The sequence below is a fragment of the Ictalurus punctatus genome, chromosome 11 (assembly GCF_001660625.3).
Source record: "Ictalurus punctatus breed USDA103 chromosome 11, Coco_2.0, whole genome shotgun sequence".
Classification (NCBI taxonomy): domain Eukaryota; kingdom Metazoa; phylum Chordata; class Actinopteri; order Siluriformes; family Ictaluridae; genus Ictalurus; species Ictalurus punctatus.
Genome location: NC_030426.2, coordinates 26,466,199 through 26,489,180, shown reverse-complemented (window position 1 = coordinate 26,489,180; position 22,982 = coordinate 26,466,199). Strand labels below are relative to the sequence as shown.

Below are 22,982 nucleotides of genomic sequence, written 5' to 3'. Positions count from 1 at the left end.
GTCTCCTGACCGCTCCGGCCTGCTCGAGATGTTCACTCACGTGTTTAATAACATTTTAATAAAACGCCGTCCGTCTGATCTGAGGATGATTAATTAGAAGCAGGAGGTAAGTGTAGGATCAGCAGGCAGTCACACTGACTCAAAGCTTCTCCTTCACAACTGTGGGCTTTTTATTCCATCAGAGCTGACTTTAAAGCATAATTTAACAAATTAATACCATGAATAATGTTAAGGAAATAATTAACGCCTGCATTCGTCTTTAGTTGAAACTTGTAATTAAGTGTTGGAAATGTACAGTAATATGTACAGTAATATCTACAGGAAGTGTTTTGCAGTGTTCTCATAAGTAGTATATATATATATATATATATATATATATATATATATATATATATATATATATATATATATATATAAAAATCAGTTTAGTTTAATGGAATTTGTCTTCCCTGTAAATCTGTAAGCAGTACATCCCACTGAAACCTGCAGGAGTTCTGAGTGCCCACTAGTGGTGAACTGCAGCACTGCAGCATTATCATATATATTTCGTATGTTATATATGTACATACTGCAAATGGCTTTAAACGTTACCATGTATTTTGGTGGAGGGGTTGTAAGCATAAAACAGTTCATAAGCCATGAAGTCAGACTGAAGACTGGTCACTTTACCTCGAAAATGATCAACACATAAACTCCAGCCAGGATAAGTCCAGCGATGAGCACCTGAGTTTCCACTCGAAGAGAAAGCGCCTGGTGAGTCATGGACAGAGGAACCACCTGATTGTCCCGCAGGAAGGCCTGCACGTTAATCTGGATTGGAGCTCTGGACAAAGCACAAGATTTATATTATTAGAATTAGTGTATATTTTTTTCATTAAAGATCATTTTTCTACCTCAGTAACAACGTTGTAATCATCAAGAGACTTGTTTGCTTTCATTTTCTCTCAGAGCTTCTATGAGATGTGTGTGTGTGTGTGTGTGTGTATATATATATATATATATATATATATATATATATATATATATATATATATATATATAATGGCTGGTCACTGCAGGCTAGAGCGCCGCTTAGCATTTTAGTGCTAATCCATAATAATAAGTGGCTTTGACAATAGTGGCTAATGCACCGTAATGGAATGCAATGTAATATAATGCACATTTTCGCAAATGTCAATCCAATTCCTAAACAAAATTTTGATAGATTCTTCAGTCAGATTATACCCAACAGCACCAGGTCACTAGACTACTCGTTTCTCTTTGTCCCCATACTGAACACGCATCTCTTTTCATTTACAAACACCAAAGGGGTCTATTACTATATTTTGTTCAACAATGATATTTTCTATGTTGGTCATCAGGATTAAATACGAAATATTTCATGGACGGTAACTATTTTTTGTTTTGTGAACACACCGGAACATTTTTGCTGACGGTATTCCTATAATCCAAGTGATACTGAGAAAAAGTCCAAATTCACATAACATGCAATAATGAGTAACATGAGCAAATCTAAAGAATCTGGATTTTTTTTTTTTTTTTTAAATAATGTATGCTTGAAAGGATTCATGTCTTGACCTGTTGGACCTAATTAAGGTTTGCCTGTTATGAGTTCATTTTATTATTGTGTCGGTGTTTTCAATTCCAGCCAATGGCATTCTGTAGCTCAGAACATGACAGTGTATTTGAAATGTACCAGATGTACTCAAACACAGTGGTGGAGGAACGTGGAGAGGCTATCGTATGTGATTTATACTACAGGCTACTATCTAGTGAAATTTTAGAGTAAACCTGTCGTTTACGGCAGTCATCCAGATTACAGTCTGGCAGCTCGTTTTGAGCGGTATTAGACATACCTTTTCTCAAATTGCGTTCAAGGGTATATTATTAAGCAGGGTTGGCAGGTTTAGCCCAAAAAAATTCAGCCATTGGAAAAGTGAGACAGATTTTTTTTTTCTTAGCTTTTGAATGGGAGACCAGGTCAGATTTCTGATGTATGGACATTATTCACTCCATAATCCCCCAATGCCCTCTCCCAATCTTTACAATATACCTTACGATAGAAACGGTTCTGTACATCATAGACGCACTGTCTGCACTTTACACCTAACCTCTGTTTGCAGAAATGCATTAGACCTATAAGATTGAATTCCAATCACTTGCTATCAAAGATGATCTTGGAATATAGTCCAATTAGATGAAAAAAATAATAATAATAAACAAATTAATAAATAAAGAGCAAACCTGGCAACCCTGCAATTAACTGCCATATCCTCTGTGATTCCTGCCAGTGCGAGAATTGGCGCAGTAATAACTGTGGAGCTAAATGGGACCATGAGCATGCTGATCTGATTGCACAACATAACGAAAGACAAGCAAAGCAAACAGTCCCCTCTGAAACTATTGGAACGGCGGGGCCAATTAATGGATTTTGCTGTAGACTGGAGACATTTGGGTTTGAAATCAAAAGAAGAACATGAGAAGAAGAAGAGTTTAGAATTTCAGCGTTTACTTCCTGGTGTTTATATGTAGATATGTGGATTTATATACAGAACATAGCACATTTTGTGTCAGACCTCCCAATTTGTAGGTGAGCAAAAATATTGGAACATGTGGCTGACGGGTGTTTCTTGTCACCCGGCCGTGTCCTTTTATATTGAGTGTTTAAACAATAAATAGCTCTGAACGTCTACTCTTGGTTTTAGGCTTCAGTTTCACCTGTAAAGACTGCATTTGTTGCTAAAAAGGTTAAACCAACATGAAGATCAGAGAGCTGTCGACGGGAGAAAAGCGAGCCATTTTGAAGCCGAGAGAAGACGGAAAATCAATCAGAGGCGGCGCACAAATATCAGGGATAGCCAATACAACCATTTGGAATGTCTTCAAAAAGACAGAAACTACTGGTGTACTGAACAACCAGTCATTGAATGGGCCGGAAAAAGAAAACAACTGCAGTTGCTGACCGAAACGTGTGAAGAAGCTGTGAAGAAAAACCCAAAAGCAACAGTCAGTGACATCACCAAGATCCTCCACAGGGCAGGGTGAAGGTCTCACCATCCACGGTTCGAAGAAGACTTCGAGAGCAGAAATACAGAAGCCGTACCACAAGACGCAAACCAGAATCAGAACGCCAAATTGCAAAGAAATACAGAAACGAGCCACAAAAGCTCTCGAACCGAGATTAATCTCTTCAAAGAAATAACCTTCAATGTGATGGAAAGGCCGAAGTGTGGAGAAAGAAAGGATCTGCTCGTGATCCAGAACATACGAGCTCATCTGTGGAACATGGTGGAGGTAGCGTCACGGCTTGGGCTCGCACGGCTGCTTCTGGAACGTTCTCACTGATCTTTATTGATGATGAACTCATGATGGAGCAGCAGAATGAATCCAGAAGTTTACAGGAACATCCTGTCTGATCATTTACAGAGAAACGCATCCGAATGAATCAGGAGGAACTTCATCATGCAGCGAGACAACGATCCAAAACACACTTCCACCTCGACACAGGACTTCACCAGGGGGGAAATGCGGAAGGTTTTAGACTGGACGAGTCAGTGTAACTCAACTGAGCAGCACTTTACCTCCTGAAGAGGAGACGGAAGGGAGAAATTACTTCTTTGAATCGCTCGTAGCAAAAACGTACAGTCTGTAATTCGTAATTCGTCACAACTCCACTCATCCTGTTCAAACGTAACAGCCATGGACTTATTAACAATATTTCGATTTTTTTTCCTTCTTCTTCTTCTTCTTCTTCTAATAAACATGTCAAACTTCACCGTTACATTTCTTTACTAAACTTGAGTGTGTGTAAACTGTACCCATTAAGCATCGCGAAGGTCCTCGTTTTGAGAATCTGGTCACTCCTTTTGGAATGTAAAGGTATAGTCCAGTTATAAAACACCTGTTTATAACACAGAGGGGGGAAAATAAATCAATAAAAAATCAGTGGCATGCCGAGACCCAGACTGCAGCCTCCTGTGGGCAGTGCAGGACATTTGCATTTAGAGTGTTGTTCATACATCACTGTCACTTTTCATTCGGGTTATCATTCACAAGCACTTTTTATCATTTTCGGTAAAATTATTTATCCCGAGTCACGAAATGAACTAAATATCTCTACGGATCACACAAAGGTCACTCTAAACACACTTCCGTATCAGGTACAAGGCATACGAAGTGTAGAGTTTATTCGTATTCCGAGTTCGACACCACACTCTCACTTTTTGGATTTATCGTGCGTGTACGGACGTGTGACGGGTAATCGTGTTCACACGCCGATCCCGTATGAATGTCTTCCAATCAAACGTTTACAAGATGGAACTCTAACGTCGTCGTAGGTTTGTTTTGTTCGTTTTTTCCGCGTGAAAACGTGAATTAAAGCCTTGTTCGTTAGCTATACTTATCTAACATGTCCACACCAGTTTAATATACGTACTGTATACCTTCATCCTTAATGCTGCACCATTTTCTTTTCTTTTCTACGCAACACTGAGTTTATTTTCAATTCTATACCGGATGCCTCAAATGATCTCTGACCCTTTATATTACTACCCGTTGTGTATTAATTCTTCACTGTGTAATAATTAAATCTCCTATAACATATCATCAAGTGTTATTTCTCGTATAAGACAGTGCGGGAAAACTTAAAGCTTTTCCTCCGAGCGTTACAAAGCGCTGACTCTGGAGATTTCCGTCAACGTTATATATCTAAACATATCTCAATTCAACCGAATGAGTGATTTTTAAAAAAAAAAATAATAATCTGTTTAAAAATTGCACTTGTACACGTCTCTGCGAACGAGCTGTTACTATAGGAACAGTAACACCTGCGCTACTGTCAGACCTGATCTCACAGGAAATTCATCAACACCTTCGACTTTGACACGTCAGATGTCGTGATTTGATTTTAAGACGTGATGGATTTAAACGTCTGACCTGTTGCACTCGTTTCCTGCGGGCCGATATCTCTGCCGTCTGCTCTACCTGTACCACGACGTACTCCTGTGCATGAATGTCCTCGATCCCACGCTGAAATGGACCGCCCACCTGAAGCTTCAACAAGGCATTTTCCCGGAAATTCGTCAAGTTCATGGCTGCGAGGTCGGGCGGGTCAAGGAAACGCCCACGGTTGCTCGATTCATTCCGTTCGGGAATTGTGGTCACAAAAAGAAAAGTATTTAAAAGTAAATCGATGACAAACTGGTGTTTCTATTCATCGATTTAAATCTCAGGCTGCTTTCACATGAGGCGTGGTTTTTTTCCCCTCTATAATTAACGCACCTTTTACATGTAATCCTACGGAAATTGGGTGGAATGTGGACACTTTACAAAAAAGTGCTTTAATCGCAGTCGAGCTTATTTAATTCTATGTATGTACAGTATATTATACATATTTATATGTATTAATAAGTTTTTTGCGTACACATATGTGTAATAATAATAATAATCTTTTTTTTCTTCTTCTTTTTACAGGGACAATGAGGTTAGATGGAGTCCCTGGAAAATCTAAGAAAATAATAATAATAATAATAATAATAATAATGCCGTGCACTGTTTAGTTCCCGACCAATCAGGTTGCAGCTTAGGGGGCAAGCCAGAAGAACAAACATGGAGGACAGAGTTCTGCACTGCACAAAAAGAATTAAATTAAAAATAAGATGCCTTAGCGAGCAGTTTGGTAGAGAGGAGCGTAACAGTATTTTAACATCGCTATGTAAATAGAACTCGCAAATGTGTTTTTATGGCTAAGAATTGAATGTAATATTTAGCCTGTACCCACTAGGTGGTAGTGTTGTTAGGGTTACGTTGCGCAGGTCACACGAGCAGCTTTTTTCACACACAGAAATAATAATGAAAAATTATTATAAATAATTTATAATAATAAATAATTCTGGTTTTATTACTCAAAAATGGCATAAAAATTTCAGAATCCAAATTTCAAAACATCCAAATTTCTAAAAAAAAAAAATCACTTCTATTAAAAGTTTGTGAAGTTAGCAGGCAGGAAGTGAAAGTAATTATTATTATTATTATTATTATTATTATTATTATTATTATTATTATTATATACATATTGGTGCTGAAATATTCTTAGTCTGTGAAAATTTGTCTTTATTGTTTAACTTTTTGATCTTTTGTTCAAAAGGTTTACAAAAATACTCTGCTCTCAGGGATATTAAACAATTGCAAACGCAACACTGGTTTATCCAAAAAATATCTTTGTTAAATATAGGTGTGCAACAATTATTGGCACCCCTGTGAATTCATATGAGAAAAATATATTTGAAGTATATTCCCTTTGATATTTTAGGGTTGTTTTTTTTAGTACACCTGGGTGACTAGGAACAGGAAATTGTTCAAGCATGACTTCCTGTTTCACAGAGGTAGAAATATGAGGTAACACAAATTCCCTTAGTCATTCATGACAATGGGTAAGAGCGAGGAATATAGCTGTGATGTGCTGCAAAAGGTTGTTGAGCTTCACACAATGGGGCGTGTCTATAAGAAAATAGCACAAGCGTTGAAAACGCCCGTTTCACCATCAGGGCGATAATTAAGACGTTCCATTCAACTGGAAATGTTATGAATCGACCTGGAATTGGACGTGTGTCTGTATCGTCTCAACGCACTGTGAAGAGGACGGTTCGAGTGGATAAAACATCTCCAAGGGTCACAGCTGGAGAACTGCAGAAGGTAGTCGTGTCTTGGGGTCAGAAAGTCTCCAAAACTACAATCTGAAGTCACCGACATCACCACAAGCTGTTTGGAAGGGTTTCAGGAAAAAAGCCTCTACTCTCATCCAAAAACACACTCGAGCGTCTTCAGTGTGCAGACACGACTGGACCTTCAAATGGGATCGGGTTCTACGGTCAGATGAAACCAGAATAGAGCTTTTTGGTAATAAACACAGAGGTGGTTTTGGAGCACACAGAGAGGTAGCCGTATGGAAAAGTCCCTCATGCCCACGGTTAAATATGGAGGAGGATCTTTAATGTTTTGGGAATGTTTTTCTGACAGAGGACCTGGACATTTTGTTAGGACACATGGCATCATGGACTCTATCAAATATCAACAGAGATTAAATGAAACCTGACTGCCTCTGACAGAAAGATTCAAATGGGCCGTGGTTGGATCTTCCAGCAGGACAATGATCCAAAACATCATCAACATCAACACAGAAACGGTTTACTGACCACAAAATCAAGATCCTGCCATGACCATCCCAGTCCCCTGACCTGAACCCCATAGAAAACCTGTGGGGTGAACTGAAGAGGACCAGTATGGACCTCAAAAATAGAAGGATCTGGAGAGGTTCTGTTTGAAGGAACGCTCTCAGATCCCTCGCCATGTATTCTCCAACCTCATCAGGCGTTATAGGAGAAGACTCAGAGCTGTTATCTCGGCAAAGGGAGCTAGCACAAAGTATTGACTAAAAGGTGCCAATAATTCTTGCACACCTATATTTAACAAAGATTTTTTTTGATAAACCAGTGTTGTGTTTGCAATTCTTTGATATCCATGAGAGCAGAGTATTTTTGTGAATTTTTCGAACAAAAGATCAAAAGGTTCAACAATAAAGTCCATTTTTCACAGCCTTCACCGCTCATACTTACCGAGGGTGCCGATATTAGTGGAGGGCGCTGTGTATAAATGCCTAAGATGTGCTGCATCTGTTACCGTGCTGCAGTAGGAGCAGTAATGACAGTCAGTATAAAGGTGTTAATAATAATGGAGACGTTTGAAGACGTTTTAGACATCTCGTATCTGTCGTATGCGTGTTCATATATGGAAAAAGATACAGAAACTTGAAGTGGACGAGACGGCCAGCATCCTCCAGGGACGGTCTCGATCAGGAAACATGCTGAACAACAGCTGGTCGTGTAACAGACACTCATATTAATAACCCAATAACAACATCTGTATAGAAACATCGTGCTATGATCAAAAACTGCTTGGAAGAAAAGAAACCAAATGAAATGAAAACCCTGTAACTCTGCTGTTGTGATTTATGAATGAAATTTTATCCATTCTACAGATACTGTTACTATAGAAACGATAACGTATTTCAAGGTGTGCATCAATATAAACCTGCGCTACTGTCCGAGCTGCTATTATAGAAAATGTATCAACACCTTCTGACCAATCAGATGTGAGAGTTTAACAGCGCTGTGGTGTGATTAGTGAAGGTGATGTGTGTGAGACTTACTGTACAGAGAACCACAATGATGAAGATGGTCACGAGTTTCGTGACTCTAAAACAGTTTCTGTGAAAATAAATCAATCAATCAATCAATGAAACACACACACACACAGACGCACACACAGACGCACACACACAGTGAAGCGTATAGTAATACCTGAGGTTGGAGGAGAGTTTGAAGTTGTTCTCAGTTTTATCAGTGGACAGTGAACGGGACAGACTGGTCACCTCACTCCCCAGTCGACATCTCCGCTCCAACTCCGCCGAGCTTCCATCCCACGACTCGTCTCTGGGGCTAAAGCCGGGGTCACGCAGGGTCATGTATGTTAAACTACACACACACACACACACACACACAAACAGTGGTCAATCTTGAGACATGCACCCTGCTCCGAACTTGAACTAGTTTGTGCATACGTTGTGATTATTTTTATTCTTTACATCTTTCTTTAATGACTTAAATGACTTTTTTAAACCGGAGTACCCAGAGGAAACCCCCGAAGCCCGGGGAGAACATAACATGCAAACTCCGCACACAAAAGGGCGGCGGCAGGAGTCGAACCCACAACCCTGGAGGCGTGAGGCGAACGTGCTAACCGCTAACCCACCGCATTGCAATTAACCGAATGTCCAGTTCAACCGAATCGATTTTGCCCCCAGGGGAATATATTCCCTTCAACCTGTGTGCATAAGTGTCTGGGTTTTCACTAGTCGGGGTTCATTAATGTCGGTTCAAAAGAGACAAAAGAACGATTCATTCACAAGGAAAACATCACTATAAAAATCTGTGCTTGTGCGAGTGAGATGAACTCCGCCGAAATGCCCCGATGTTGGGAAATAACACTTCAAGGTTAAATCTATCACCGGAAACACCTTAAAGGGGGGAACTCTTACAGGTTTTATGTAGAACCCTAGAACAGCAGGTTTCTCTGTTAGTAACGGTTCTAAAGAAGCTTTTTAGGAGTAAAAGTGTGATACAGTGAAACTCACCCATCATCCTGAGTGATGCGGAGCAGTGGTGATCTCTCAGTGTGACTCGTCTTTCCTCTCAGCAAGTTCACCATGCTGAAGTTTTGCCTGACACGACAAAAAAAAACAGACAGGGAATTTGTTAGTTATTATAGCTGTGCCGATATGTTGATATGAGTTACTGTTACCATGGAGATACTGTTACCACAGAGTTACTGTTACCACAGCTACTGGTAACAGCTACTGTTACTGTGTTGATACTATTTCCACAGCTACTGGTAACAGCTACTGTTACTGTGGAGATACTGTTACCACAGAGTTACTGTTACTGTGGAGATACTGTTACCACAGAGTTACTGTTACTGTGGAGATACTGTTACCACCGAGTTAATGTTACCACAGCTACTGGTAACAGCTACTGTTACTGTGGAGATACTGTTACCACAGAGTTACTGTTACCACAGCTACTGTTACCACAGAGTTACTGTTACCACAGATTTACTGTTACCACAGCTACTGTTACCACAGAGTTACTGTTAACACAGAGTTACTGTTACCACAAAGATACTGTTACTGTGGAGATACTGTTACCACAGAGTTACTGTTACCACAAAGATACTGTTACTGTGGAGATACTGTTACCACAGAGTTACTGTTACCACAGATTTACTGTTACCACAGATTTACTGTTACCACAGCTACTGTTACCACAGAGTTACTGTTACTACAGATTTACTGTTACCACAGCTACTGTTACCACAGAGTTACTGTTACCACAGAGTTAATGTTACCACAGCTACTGGTAACAGCTACTGTTACTGTGGAGATACTGTTACCACAGAGTTACTGTTACCACAAAGATACTGTTACTGTGGAGATACTGTTACCACAGAGTTACTGTTACCACAGAGTTACTGTTACCACAGAGTTACTGTTACTGTGGAGATACTGTTACCACAGAGTTACTGTTACCACAGAGTTACTGTTACTGTTACCACAGCTACTGTTACCACAGCTACTGTTACCACAGAGTTACTGTTACCACAGCTACTGGTAACAGCTACTGTTACTGTGGAGATACTGTTACCGTGGAGTTACTGTTACTACAGATTTACTGTTACCACAGCTACTGTTACCACAGAGTTACTGTTACCACAGAGTTAATGTTACCACAGCTACTGGTAACAGCTACTGTTACTGTGGAGATACTGTTACCACAGAGTTACTGTTACCACAGAGTTACTGTTACCACAGAGTTACTGTTACTGTGGAGATACTGTTACCGTGGAGTTACTGTTACTACAGATTTACTGTTACCACAGCTACTGTTACCACAGAGTTACTGTTACCACAGAGTTAATGTTACTACAGCTACTGGTAACAGCTACTGTTACTGTGGAGATACTGTTACCACAGAGTTACTGTTACCACAAAGATACTGTTACTGTGGAGATACTGTTACCACAGAGTTACTGTTACCACAGAGTTACTGTTACTGTGGAGATACTGTTACCACAGAGTTACTGTTACCACAGAGTTACTGTTACCACAGCTACTGTTACCACAGAGTTACTGTTACCACAGAGTTACTGTTACCACAGCTACTGTTACCACAGAGTTACTGTTACCACAGAGTTACTGTTACCACAGAGTTACTGTTACCACAGCTACTGTTACCACAGAGTTACTGTTACCACAGCTACTGTTACCACAGAGTTACTGTTACCACAGAGTTACTGTTACCACAGAGTTACTGTTACCACAGAGTTACTGTTACCGTGGAGATACTGTTACCGTGGAGTTACTGTTACCACAGAGTTACTGTTACCACAAAGTTACTGTTACCACAGAGTTACTGTTACCACAGAGTTACTGTTACCACAAAGATACTGTTACTGTGGAGATACTGTTACCACAAAGTTACTGTTACCACAGAGTTACTGTTACCACAGAGTTACTGTTACCACAAAGATACTGTTACTGTGGAGATACTGTTACCACAAAGTTACTGTTACCACAGAGTTACTGTTACCACAGAGTTACTGTTACCACAGAGTTACTGTTACTGTGGAGATACTGTTACCACAGAGTTACTGTTACCACAGAGTTACTGTTACTGTGGAGATACTGTTACCACAGAGTTACTGTTACTGTGGAGATACTGTTACCACAGAGTTACTGTTACCACAGAGTTACTGTTACCACAAAGATACTGTTACCACAGAGTTACTGTTACCACAGAGTTACTGTTACCACAAAGATACTGTTACCCCAGAGTTAATGTTACCACAGAGCTGATGTTACCGTGGACATACTGTGACCACAGCTACTGTTACCAGAGTTACTGTTACCACAGAGTTACTGTTACCGTGGAGATACTGTGACCACAGCTATTGTTACCACAGAGTTACTGTTACCGTGGAGATACTGTGACCACAGCTACTGTTACCACAGAGTTAATGTTACCACAGCTACTGTTACCATAGCTATTGTTACCACGGAATTACTGTTACATTTACCTTCATGGTATTTGGCCGATGCCCTTATCCAGGGCGACTTACATTTACCTCGTTTATACATCTGAGCAATTGATGGTTAAGGGCCCTGCTCACGGGCCCAACAGTGGCAGCTTGGCAGTGCTGGGGTTTGAACTCACGACCTGAGCAGCAGACTCAGCTTTAACCACTGAGCTACCGCTGCCCTGCCCTATTACCACCCCAAAATGTATTATTTTCCTATAAAAGTGTTTTATCACTCTTATACAACAGCAATTTGGCAACAATAAAAAAAAAACTGTTTCTTAAACAACAGCAGCATCCATTTAACTTCCGTTAAACAAGTTCTTATTCGTGTTATAGCTGCTACTGTATAACCCTCACCAGCTTCTCTTTCACTTCTTTAGAATGCCGATTGAGCTTTTACTACGGAAACGATAACGTATTAGCACGAGCGCATTAATGTACAGCTGTGATTTGCAGCTGCACTGCTGTCAGAGCTGCTGTTACACAAAACTAATCAACAGCTTCTGACCAATCACAATCCGGAATTCAGAGCACTGTGGAATAAAGATATTTTCATTTATAGCAATAAGACATGTTCTGTATCAGATCTCACAGATGTTTTTTTTTTTTTTTGCTGCACAGCTTCTCTGGTACCTGAAGTAACCTTTGACCCTTTATCATTAAACTCTCGGACTGTGCAGGAGAGGTTGATTGACAGCTCCGGCCCCTGACACTAAGCTGAGGATCATTAGAGGGTGTGTGTCACTCAATCGCAGCAGCTGTGTCTCGCAGTCATGTTCCGGGTCAGTGGGAATCAGGAAAACAGCTATTATTTAAATATGCACAAAAATATACTGGATATGGTTTCATTCCTGAACTTTACATTCATGGGTACACGTACACATTCTAGCAAACTGTTCTTAGATCCGAGTGAACCTTATTTACTTGTTTAGTTGTAGGAAAATAACTATAAGAACTCAATAATAAATATAACTTTAATAATGACGGGTTGAGAATTTTCCACAACCCAAATACCAAACCCCATAAAAAACAACACCGCACAGACCCTTTGGATATGCTTTACGGACCTCGCTTTGTGAAAGAGCCGTGGATTTAGAGAAAGCAGAGAGAGGATAAAGGTGAGAAAAGAAAGAAGAAGGAAAGAAAGCGAGAGCGGCGAGCACATGACTCGTGAAATCCCAGACACACTCGTACAGATTGTACCTCAGAGCTGATTGCTTTCTCCTGAACTCACCTCACAGCTGCACCTAAGCCTATAAGAGTGTTACACAAACCTCCACTGGAGCTCTTACACACTCTGCTGCCTGCTTACACAACATCACACACACACACACACACACACACACATATTCTATGCTTCTATTGCTTCCTTAATGTGACCCTGCATTTGAACGCCAATCCTCTTTGGAGTTGATTAGCCGTGATTAACCACATCACCTCTCACAAGAGAAGACGCAGCAGGAAGGAAGTGGAACTACACCCGACTCGAGATCGGCGGGAGAGAGTGAGCACCTGTGGAGAGAGTGAGCAGCTTCAGATACCTTCGACTACACATCTCCAGTGCTTGGCGGTTAAGGCTCTGGGTTACTGATCGGAAGGTCGGGGGTTCAAGCCCCAGCACTGCCAAGCTGCCGCTATTGGGCCCTTGAGCTCCAGGGGGCGCTGTATCATGGCTGACCCTGTGCTCTGACCCCAGCTTCCTGACATGTTGGGGTATGCGAAGAAAAGAATTTCACTGTGCTGTAAGATATATCTGATTAGTAAAGACTCATTATCGTTAGTTCTGAGAACCTGACCTGGACTCATCACACTCAAGCTCAGGTGATCAAACACCACCTGAGGAAATTTACGGTCTCCCCAGCGATCCCGAAAACATTCCATACTGGGGCCGTAGGAAGTTTACTGACTCAGTGCATCTTAGCACGGTACGGTCCGAAAACTGCTCTATCCAGGACCGCAAAAGCCCTGCAGAGAGCGGTGCGCTTAGCTGAGCGCATCTCCAGGTCTACTCTCCCCTCTCTGAACAACATCTACACCAGACGATGCAGTACAAATGCTGCTAAAATCATCAGGGTCTCTCTATCTCTCTCTCTAAAGTATTGGCACCCCAGCAGGTGGTCATACCTGTGCTCCTGGTGGTCGGTGTAGATGATATGGTGTCCCGGTGGCACGGCGGCGGCCTGCAGCAGCTTCTGCGTCTTTATCCTCTTGGAAAATCCTTCCAAGAGACACAGCTCATCAAAATTTCCCGCCACAGCCTCAGACTTCTGATGGCCCTGAGCTCCCGTCTGAGCCATCTCCATCTCCAAATTGCTCTTATTCTCCAGATACATCCTGACAAAAAAAGGATTTTTAATGAATAAAAAGTGCATTCGTTAGGGTTGCTGTAGTATACGAGGAATTAAACACTTTAGGATGTGCTGTTATAGGAAAATAATCAACGTTGGAGTGTGCAACAGTGACTCCATTTCATCGCACCACTATGTTGTTGATGATTTTCAGATAACAACGCAACCTGGAGTGTTTTGTTCCTCATGTATCATTAGCGTACTGTATATCACCATATACGAGACGTTATTATCCTAAATTTAATACACATATTTTAATGGAACATGTTTCCTTGTCTTTTGATACACGTGATGTGACGTGATGCGCCGTCTAGTGGCCATTCAGTGAAGAAGAAAAAAAAGTAACTGCACACCTTTACCGTTCTGAAATCTTTGCCGTTTCTCTGGACGTAAATGAAGTGGAAATTTCCTGTCTTCTCATGTCCAGAAACATTGGCTAAAGTTTGCACACTTGTTTTCACAGAGCAGTAATTGGTGTTAGGATTATTGGGTTGTGTTTGCCAGGTCACATTGGCTTTGTTGTTGTTTTTGAGTCCCATGTTGCCTCACTTGTCTAGCATGTCCTGTGAGTGACAGACTCCCAGTCCAGGAGGACAGAACCAACCCAATTAAAAAGTAAAACCTCCCTCAGGACTTCACCTCACCTGCTAACCCTTCCTCTAACTCACACAAGCTGACTGGGGGCTTTAAACCCTCAGGGGATTGATTGCTAGGAGGCTTGCTAATGGCTTATTTTGGACTGTACAGTATATATGTGAGCTGTAATGCTCAATCAGTTTTAAAAAAAACTGTTCTTTGTGTGTTCCGATTTAATCCCTGCACGTGATACTAAGCTTAAGCATCGCCCTGCTGAACCAGCAACTTCTCTCATTCTAGGTTTCCTTCTCTGAGAAACATCATCATCATCATCATCACACACACAGACTTGTGATTGAACTGGGCAGTGAGAGTGTGTGAACGCAAGCTTAGGGATTAATCTTCATATGTGAAAGAAACAATGTCTGAGTTCAAAGTTCACGTGAGCTACGTTCCTATGAGGTATACGTTGTGGTTAATGGCGTCATTAGTACTGATCTTATGAGGGGGTGAACAAATTAGCCTTAGGCAAGAACATCATAACAACATCATTACTCTCAGTGTACACTGTTTACTTGACTGATTATTCCACAATAAAGTATGGTCTGCCCAGCTTGCTAATGAACTACTGGATTTAGCTGTTTAGTAACAGCTAGTTCTTCCTGTTAGTGTGATAACATTAGCTAAGCTAGTTAATATTAGCATGTTTTTGTTTAGATGGCTGGCTTAGCTAATGTTGTTTAACTGTTTTTACAATGTATTGAAAACTGTAAGCTGTACTCGGCATCAAAAAAAAAAAAAAAAAAAAGGAAGTAAATAAATAAATAAATGAATAAGGGCTAGATGATCAACATGATCAACACATGTAAGTATATAGCGACCATAAGTCCAGTCCAGAGTCCATGCAATCGCTGTAATAGCGCTGTAATAAAGGAAACTAATAACCGAATGTACAACAGTGTCCGAAAAACATGTTCCTGAAACGTTTCCTGGGTTCCTGAGAAGGTTTTTGCTTTGGAATTGTACCCAAGCCTCATTGGTTCCTGAGCTAAAAAACGGATCTAAGATCTCTGGGTTTCTGAAAAGGTTCCTTTAGTCAAAAAAAATGTGTTGAAAACGCATCTAAAGTTTTTGGGTTCTGGAAAAGGTTCCTGCAGTGGAAATGTGCTCAAAGTTTGTGAAGTTCTTTTGGTGGAAACATAGTTCTTGTTACTCTTGTGAGTTCTTGTAAAACGGAAAGAAATCTGAAGTCAATGTGTTCCTGAAAAAGTTACTCAATTTCTTTAAAAAAAACAACAACAACAACAACAACAACAACAAGATGACTCCTGAAATTCCTGTGGTGAAAAAATATTCCCTTCAGTGAAAACGTGTCTAACGTTAGCGGGGGCCGGAAATGTACAGAAGTTCTTCAAGTGCTTGAAGTTCTTTTGGTGGAAAGAAGTGTAAAGATTGAGGTCCTCAAAAAGGTTCCTGTGGTGGAAACAAGCATAAAGTTCAAGTTCCTGAAACGTTTCATGTGGTGAGAAGTTCCTGGGATCCTGAAAATTCAAACTGCTGTTAAAGTTACTTTGTTTCTACAAAGGTCCTTGCTGTAAACATGCATCCTGAAAAGGTTCTCGTGGTGAAATGTATAAAAAGTTATTGTGTCCTTGAAGAGGTTCCTGTAGTGTACGTAAAGTTCCTGGGTGAACTTGAAGTTTGCAAGTTCCTGAAAATGACTAGCTTTAAAACTTCCTGGGTTAATGAAAAGGTTCTTGCTGTGAAGAACCTTTCTAAAGCACTAAAGATCGCAAGTGCCTGAAAAGTTACTTGCTTTTTGCTACTTGCATCCTGAAAGGGTTCTTTTGGTGGAGATACGCAGAAGGTTCCAAAGTTCCTGGAAAGGATCTGATGATTAAAATAAAACATGTTCCTCAATTCCTGGAAAGGTTTCTACTGTGAGCACACATCTAATGTACTTAGGTTCTTGAATTGTTTGTGCAGTGTAAATGCCCCTAGAGTTCCTGGGTCTCTGAAAAGTTATTTGTGGTCGAACTGCACTTGAAAAACTGAGTTCCTGAAAAGGTTCCAGCAGTGAAAATGTGTCTAAAATTCCTGGGATCCTGAAGATTGTTCTACAGTAGAAATATTCTTAAATCACCTGGATTTCTAGAAAAGTTTTTGCTTTGAAAATGCACCCAAACATCATGAGTTTCTGAGAAGGTTCCTGAAGTGGATACAACTTTAAACTTCCTGGGTTCCTCAAAAATTCCTTGTGGTAAAAATGCATATATGGTTCCTAGGTTCCTGAAAAGGTTTCTCTAGTGGAAACATTGCAAACCTTCAGAGGTTCATGGAATGTTTCCTATGGTAAACATGTATCTAAAGCACCTGGGTTCCTGACAAGGTACTTGCCGTGAAAACGCACATAAAATTCACGAGTTGCTATAACGGTTCCTGCAATGGACATGCCTGTGAAGCCTATGAGTTCTCGAAAAGCTTCTTGTGGTGGAAATGTAAGGTTCACAGGTTCCTGAAAATGTTCCAGCCGTGCAAGCGCACCTACATCTGCAGCAGAAACATTCCTAAAAGTTCTGGGTTTCTAAAAAGGTTCTCGTTATGAAAATAAACTGAACTGAACCGAATCTAATAGAATTGAATCGAATCAAATTAAATCAAATTGAACGGAACCAAACAGATTTATAGTGAGTCAAATCAAAATTAATCAAACCGTACTGAACCAGACTGAACTGAATCGAATGGAATCAAATCACACTGAATGAAATCGTAACGAATCAAATTGAACTTGAACGAACTGAACAATCTGAATCGAACTGAACTGTGGTTCGGTTGTCCATGGAACATTTCAATATTATTAAATAACTATACTCTCTCAAAAAATATTCTCCCTCATTCTCTTTCTCATCACAGTTTTCCACTCCAACACACTGTCATACACTGTCTCCCCCTGCTGGAGTGGAGGAAATATCACCTCATTTTAAACTCAAGAAACAAACACTATACACATTTGTTCAATTGCAAATATTAAACATTATACAGATAAGTATGTATAAACTATGTATAAAACAGTAAAGAAAAAAGAAATAAAATAAACAAGAAGTGCCAGGAGGTAGTATTATAAAGAACAAAATAATAATACGACTGGGTATATAACTATCAAATTATACTTTGTAAAGCTCACAAACTTTTATGGTCGTTATAGCTTCCTTGTTCAAAGAGTCTCTAATACTGTACTGTCCATGTCCCGCTTTACGTCTGTACAATCAACAAAGCCATAAAGTTGGGCTTCTTATTCGTAAACTTGCATTTATGAATGTGAAATTTGGTCAAAAATATTAAAATCAACTAAATAAATAGTCTTTAGGATAATCAGTGAAGCCAAAACGTCTCAAACACTGAAAATTGTCATTGATAAATTTCCCTATGTTACACCCAGTGGTGGAAATGGCCGGGGGGACTCTAGTTACTCTAGTTGGGGTTTTTTTTGGAGCACATGAAATGTCACTGAACAACATTTGTGAATTATGTGTGGCCCAAAACAAACAGCGATCATTCAAAAGAATCTCTGCTTGGAGAGAATGAGTAAACATGTGGGCTAACATAACTGTGGATATAATACTTAGCAAGCTGTGGTAGTGAAAATAAATTATGAGTAAGGACGTTCAAAATAGATTAAACCTGGAACACTTCAGGTACGTGCTGAAGCTTTATCCATATCAAAGTTTCAACTATCAAATCTGTTAAAGTAACCGTTTCCGTTAAGATTATCCGCTACGCTACGACTCCATTAATTTCCCTGAGGTGGTCTGATCGATCCTATAAGGATGTGCGCTGATAGACAAGCGTTCTCATTGGCTGCAGCCTGTAGGTATTATGGCCAATCACGAAAGTCAACATTGCGCAACCACACGCAGGATGTCCCAGCTGCGCTTATGTACGGAACTCGCTTTCGGAGGCTTTCGAGTGGATAAAAGATAGAAACGCTGCTCGTTTCCCAAAGAAACGTAGATAGTTTGAACTGGAACACCGTCCTGTCTTGAAATTCACTCCCCGGACTCTGCACCCCCCCCCACCCACCCCATTTCCAGCCCTGGTTACACCACAATACAATTGAATAAGAACAACGCCAAAATAAATACAAAGTGGTTTCGTGACAGTCACTGCAGAAAATACAGTTAATATTTATACCTTTTTTTTTTTTTTTTAAATATTTGGTTCTTCTTCTTTAACCTTCTTTCGAATATGACTTCATATTAATAACCATACTTTTTCCCAGCAAATGACTTTTCCATTTAACAAAGAGTTCCAATATGATGCGACATTTGACATAGTAACAATTTCCCTTTGAAAAATAGTGCGAATAACTCCGTTATTATTTTTGGAATAACAACAAAGGATTAAAAAACATCAGACGAGGCCACTTCGACGGAACGGTGTTCAACCTAATCACAGTAGGGTTGTCCCGATACCATAAACATGTCTTACGATACGATACCAGCTGTATTTATACTACGATACCAAGTAGTATCAGGATACCTCGTAATATTGTGTTAATTCATATCTACAAATCTACAAAATAAACCAAATTGACAGAAATGCATAGCTATAAATGAATACAGACCAACCGAATTTTCCTGAGAATGAACGTTGGAAAAACTCAAGAAGGATCAGAAAACTGGCGAGCAACTAATTCAATGTGTCGCGTATTTCATCTGTCATTCCCTCAAGCAATGAAATCATGCAAATGGAAATTGTCCTCAGAATGATAACATTACATTAGGATTCGAATTGTAACATAACATTAGAAATAATAACTGAAGTTGGAAAATTTGCTTACTAGCAAACACGGCTAATTTTAGCATTGACACAGCGGTTAGCGTAACGTTAGCTCGCTTGGTAGCAAACAGGCAATCTTTAAAGGTTAACGGTAAAGAATTTAGGTTTAATAAAGCGTCACTAACCTTTGTGTATTCTGCTAAAGCAGTGAGATGTGTCATTTTAGCGAAAATCGCATTAACTGCCCCACATGCGACATTACTTACGGTACTGACCGTACTGACGATACTACCATTTAATAAATACAGTGGCCTCGGTGGTATTTTGAAGCTTTAGTATCAAGATATGACCGTAGTACCGGTATATCATGCAACCCTACATCACAGTCTTCCGCTCTACATTTACACTGCAATGTACACTATCTCCCCCTGCTGGAGTGGAGGAAATATTACCGTTTTTGTCACACTCTAAGAAAGCTTTTGTTCTCTTGTAGTGTTGGTAGAGATTCTAAAAGGTCATTTCCTACCACATGAGTCTGGAACAATGTTGCAGCAAGATTAACACACACACACACACACACACACACACACACACACACACACGTCAGGACGAGACGAAGATGTACAGCTACAGTACAGTTGTCTCATTATCTATGACCAATAACTTGGATTTGCTCCAGTGTCTCTCGTCTTTCGTGAAACTTCCCCAACAGCATTCAGGCCTCACCATGAGCCACACTCGGGAAAGGAAGCGGGACACACACCCAGGCTAAAAATGTTCAATAAGAGACAATATGTTTAATTTCATGCTCCTCAAGTTCTTTAATTCCTGAAAAAGTTCCTGCTGGGAAAACACTCTAAGAGTTCCTTGGCTCCTGAAAAGTTTCTCACTGTGAAAATCCCCTTAATGTTCATGGTTGCCTGAAAAGGTTCCTGTAGTCAATATGTGTCTAAATTTCCTGGGCTCTGAAACATGTTCTGTGGTCAAAATGCTCCTACAGCTCCTGGATTTCCAAAAAAGGTTCTAGCTAAGAAAATTCATTAAAAGTTCCTTCTGATGGAATGGCATCTGTACTTCCCTAAAGTGCCTGGGTGTCTGAAAAGGTTCCTCTTGGGGAAAACACACTAAAAGTTCATTAAAATGTTCTTATGTTGAAAATACCTCCAAATTTTCTGAAAAGTTTCTCAAAGTTCCTGAGAAAGTTCCTGTCATTAAAACACTCTAAAAGTTCATGAAGTCACTTGATTTGAAAATGCACGTACATTTTTGGGGTTGCTGAAAGGTTCCTTTTTTAAAAAAAAAAAAAAAAAAAACCTCATATGATTAATTACATTTCACACATTAATTTGGCTTAAACTGGGGATTTTACACCTTCAGTAATGTTTCATTTGTGCAGGAACCTTTTCTCACTGTGAAAATAAAAATGCACAGTGAGGTCCTGGGTTTGTAAAAAGGTTCCTGCTTTGAAAATGCAAAAGTTACGGTGGTGAAAATTCACCTAAAGATCCTGAATATATGAAAAGTTCCTTCTGATGGAACTGCATCTGAACTTCATCGAAGGTTCTTGCAGAGGAAATGCACCTGAAGTTCCCGAATGCCTTTGTATGAAAGTTTGTAAGTTCCTGACAGGGTTCCTGTTGTGAAAGACACTTGCCTTTAAAATGCATTTGAATTTCCTGGGTTCCTGAAAAAGTTCTTGCTAATAAAGAGCCGCCATGTTTAATTACATGCCACACGTGACTTTTATTTCGATTAAAGTGGGATTTAATAACGTTCGTACCATTTAAATCATCTGTTGTTTTATTGAGATTTCTACAGTTATTGTTTTTCCTAAAACAACAATTCACCTTCTCGATATTTCATGTTCAGTTTTGTCATTTTAACACCAAAATATCCACAAATTTATTTTTGGAAAAATCCACAGCACCGAAAAGCCTCTAAAAATCAAATCTGTAAACACAGAAGTTCCTAAAAACCTGTACCATACGGTTCCACTCCCCGCTAATATCACTCCTGAACACACCGTTTACTCTGGACTTAGTCCTGATGAAGGAGTATAACTAACACACACACACACACACACACACACACACACACATACACACACACACACTATAACTTCATCTACGATTAAATATTTCATTACGACAAACATCTCATAAGATATTTACATTTATTTTTCAGAATATTAATTAGAAATAATAACATTTATTCTGATACGTCTAACTAATGTGACTAATCTGTGCCTACACGTCTTTAAAAATAAATAAATAAAAAGTTCCTAGATTCATAAAAGAAAGGGAAACTCTCTTTTGTGGGATTATCATCATGAAGCAGGGGGCCAAGCACTGGAGGTGTGTAGGTACCCCATTGTTATTCCACCTTCTCTTCTCCTTCTTCTGGCCCGGTCGTCTACGGCAGCCCACAGAACCATCCGGTGAAAAGTTGTGAAATTTGGCACACCGATTGAGGAAGGTCTACAAAACATTCCGACCAAATTTGGGCCAAGTGCTAGTTCCATCATGGGGTCAAATTTGGGCCTAATTTGTAAGTACGTTTCTGGTCATAATTTCTGAACTGTGTGTCCAAAATTTAAAAGCCATCCCTGGGTCCCCTGGGTCGAGGGAGCCGGGGTCAACAAATTCAGCACACGGCATCTTCAGAGTGAGCCTCACAAACGTGGTTTGTCCGTAACGGGAGAACGAATCGGACAGCATAGCTGCCAAACAGGAAGTGAGGCTGTATCTCAGCAACGACTTTGCTAACTGACACAAGACTTGGTAGGCGATTACAGTGCAACAACGAGTCTGGGTGCTTGGCCCCTGAAAATGCTGCTCGCGGTTTTAATTGGAATTAAATCCATAATTGAAATGTTCATTTATATTTATAAATGTTGGGGTGTACTTACTTTTTAAACTTTTTTTTAAAAACAAATGATATCATTTATTCATACGAGCCTCATCGTCATTTTAGTCGCCGCTCAATGACTATAACCCCTCCTCAAACATGAAACACAAATAAAAAGAAAAAAGAAACGAACAAATACGTTTTTAAATGGATAAAAGGAAATGAAACTCTATGTCGTAAATATATTAACATAAATGACACCAAATTAACTCTTTTATTATCAAATGTATTGCAGTGCACTTCATTTTTTTCTTGGTTTTGGACTTTCTTATTATTGACTAATAATTTAATTTATTCGAGTATTTATTTTTATATTTATTGTATTTATTGTGTATTTATTTTATATTTATTTATACGAGTTTCATTATCGTTTCAGTTGATTTAAATGGACTAATCCCTGATTTAAAACAAAAACAAACAAACAAACGAACAACAAAATAAATAACTAAATGAATGAATGAATGAATGAATGAATTCTGGGGGCTGGTTAGTTTTGGGGAAAATGAGTCTAATCATCATTCCAGTTTATTTCATTTGACTAACTATTCCTTTAATAAATCAAAAGAAAGTAAACAAAAGAAAAATACATTTGTTAGTTAAATAAAAGAGTTGTTAGATTCATATTGTAGTAAATAAATACATCGAGAACCAGATTAAAAACCAAGGAACCCTTCAAGAACC

The 22,982-nt window shown here is 39.6% G+C and overlaps 1 protein-coding gene across 1 annotated transcript in view; it reads right to left on the bottom strand.

Annotated features, from left to right (window-relative positions):
* oca2 (oculocutaneous albinism II) overlaps positions 1 to 22,982 on the bottom strand; it is a 119,839-nt gene that overhangs the window by 96,370 nt on the left and 487 nt on the right. The window contains exons 2-9 of the mRNA XM_053683475.1: positions 13,816 to 14,025; positions 9,191 to 9,277; positions 8,358 to 8,531; positions 8,207 to 8,264; positions 7,800 to 7,872; positions 4,936 to 5,093; positions 3,819 to 3,901; positions 670 to 823 (exon numbers count right to left, since the gene is read on the bottom strand). Of these exons, the coding sequence (XP_053539450.1) occupies positions 670 to 823; positions 3,819 to 3,901; positions 4,936 to 5,093; positions 7,800 to 7,872; positions 8,207 to 8,264; positions 8,358 to 8,531; positions 9,191 to 9,277; positions 13,816 to 14,024 (996 nt within the window). The 5' untranslated portion in view covers position 14,025. The remainder of the gene's footprint in view (positions 1 to 669; positions 824 to 3,818; positions 3,902 to 4,935; positions 5,094 to 7,799; positions 7,873 to 8,206; positions 8,265 to 8,357; positions 8,532 to 9,190; positions 9,278 to 13,815; positions 14,026 to 22,982) is intronic.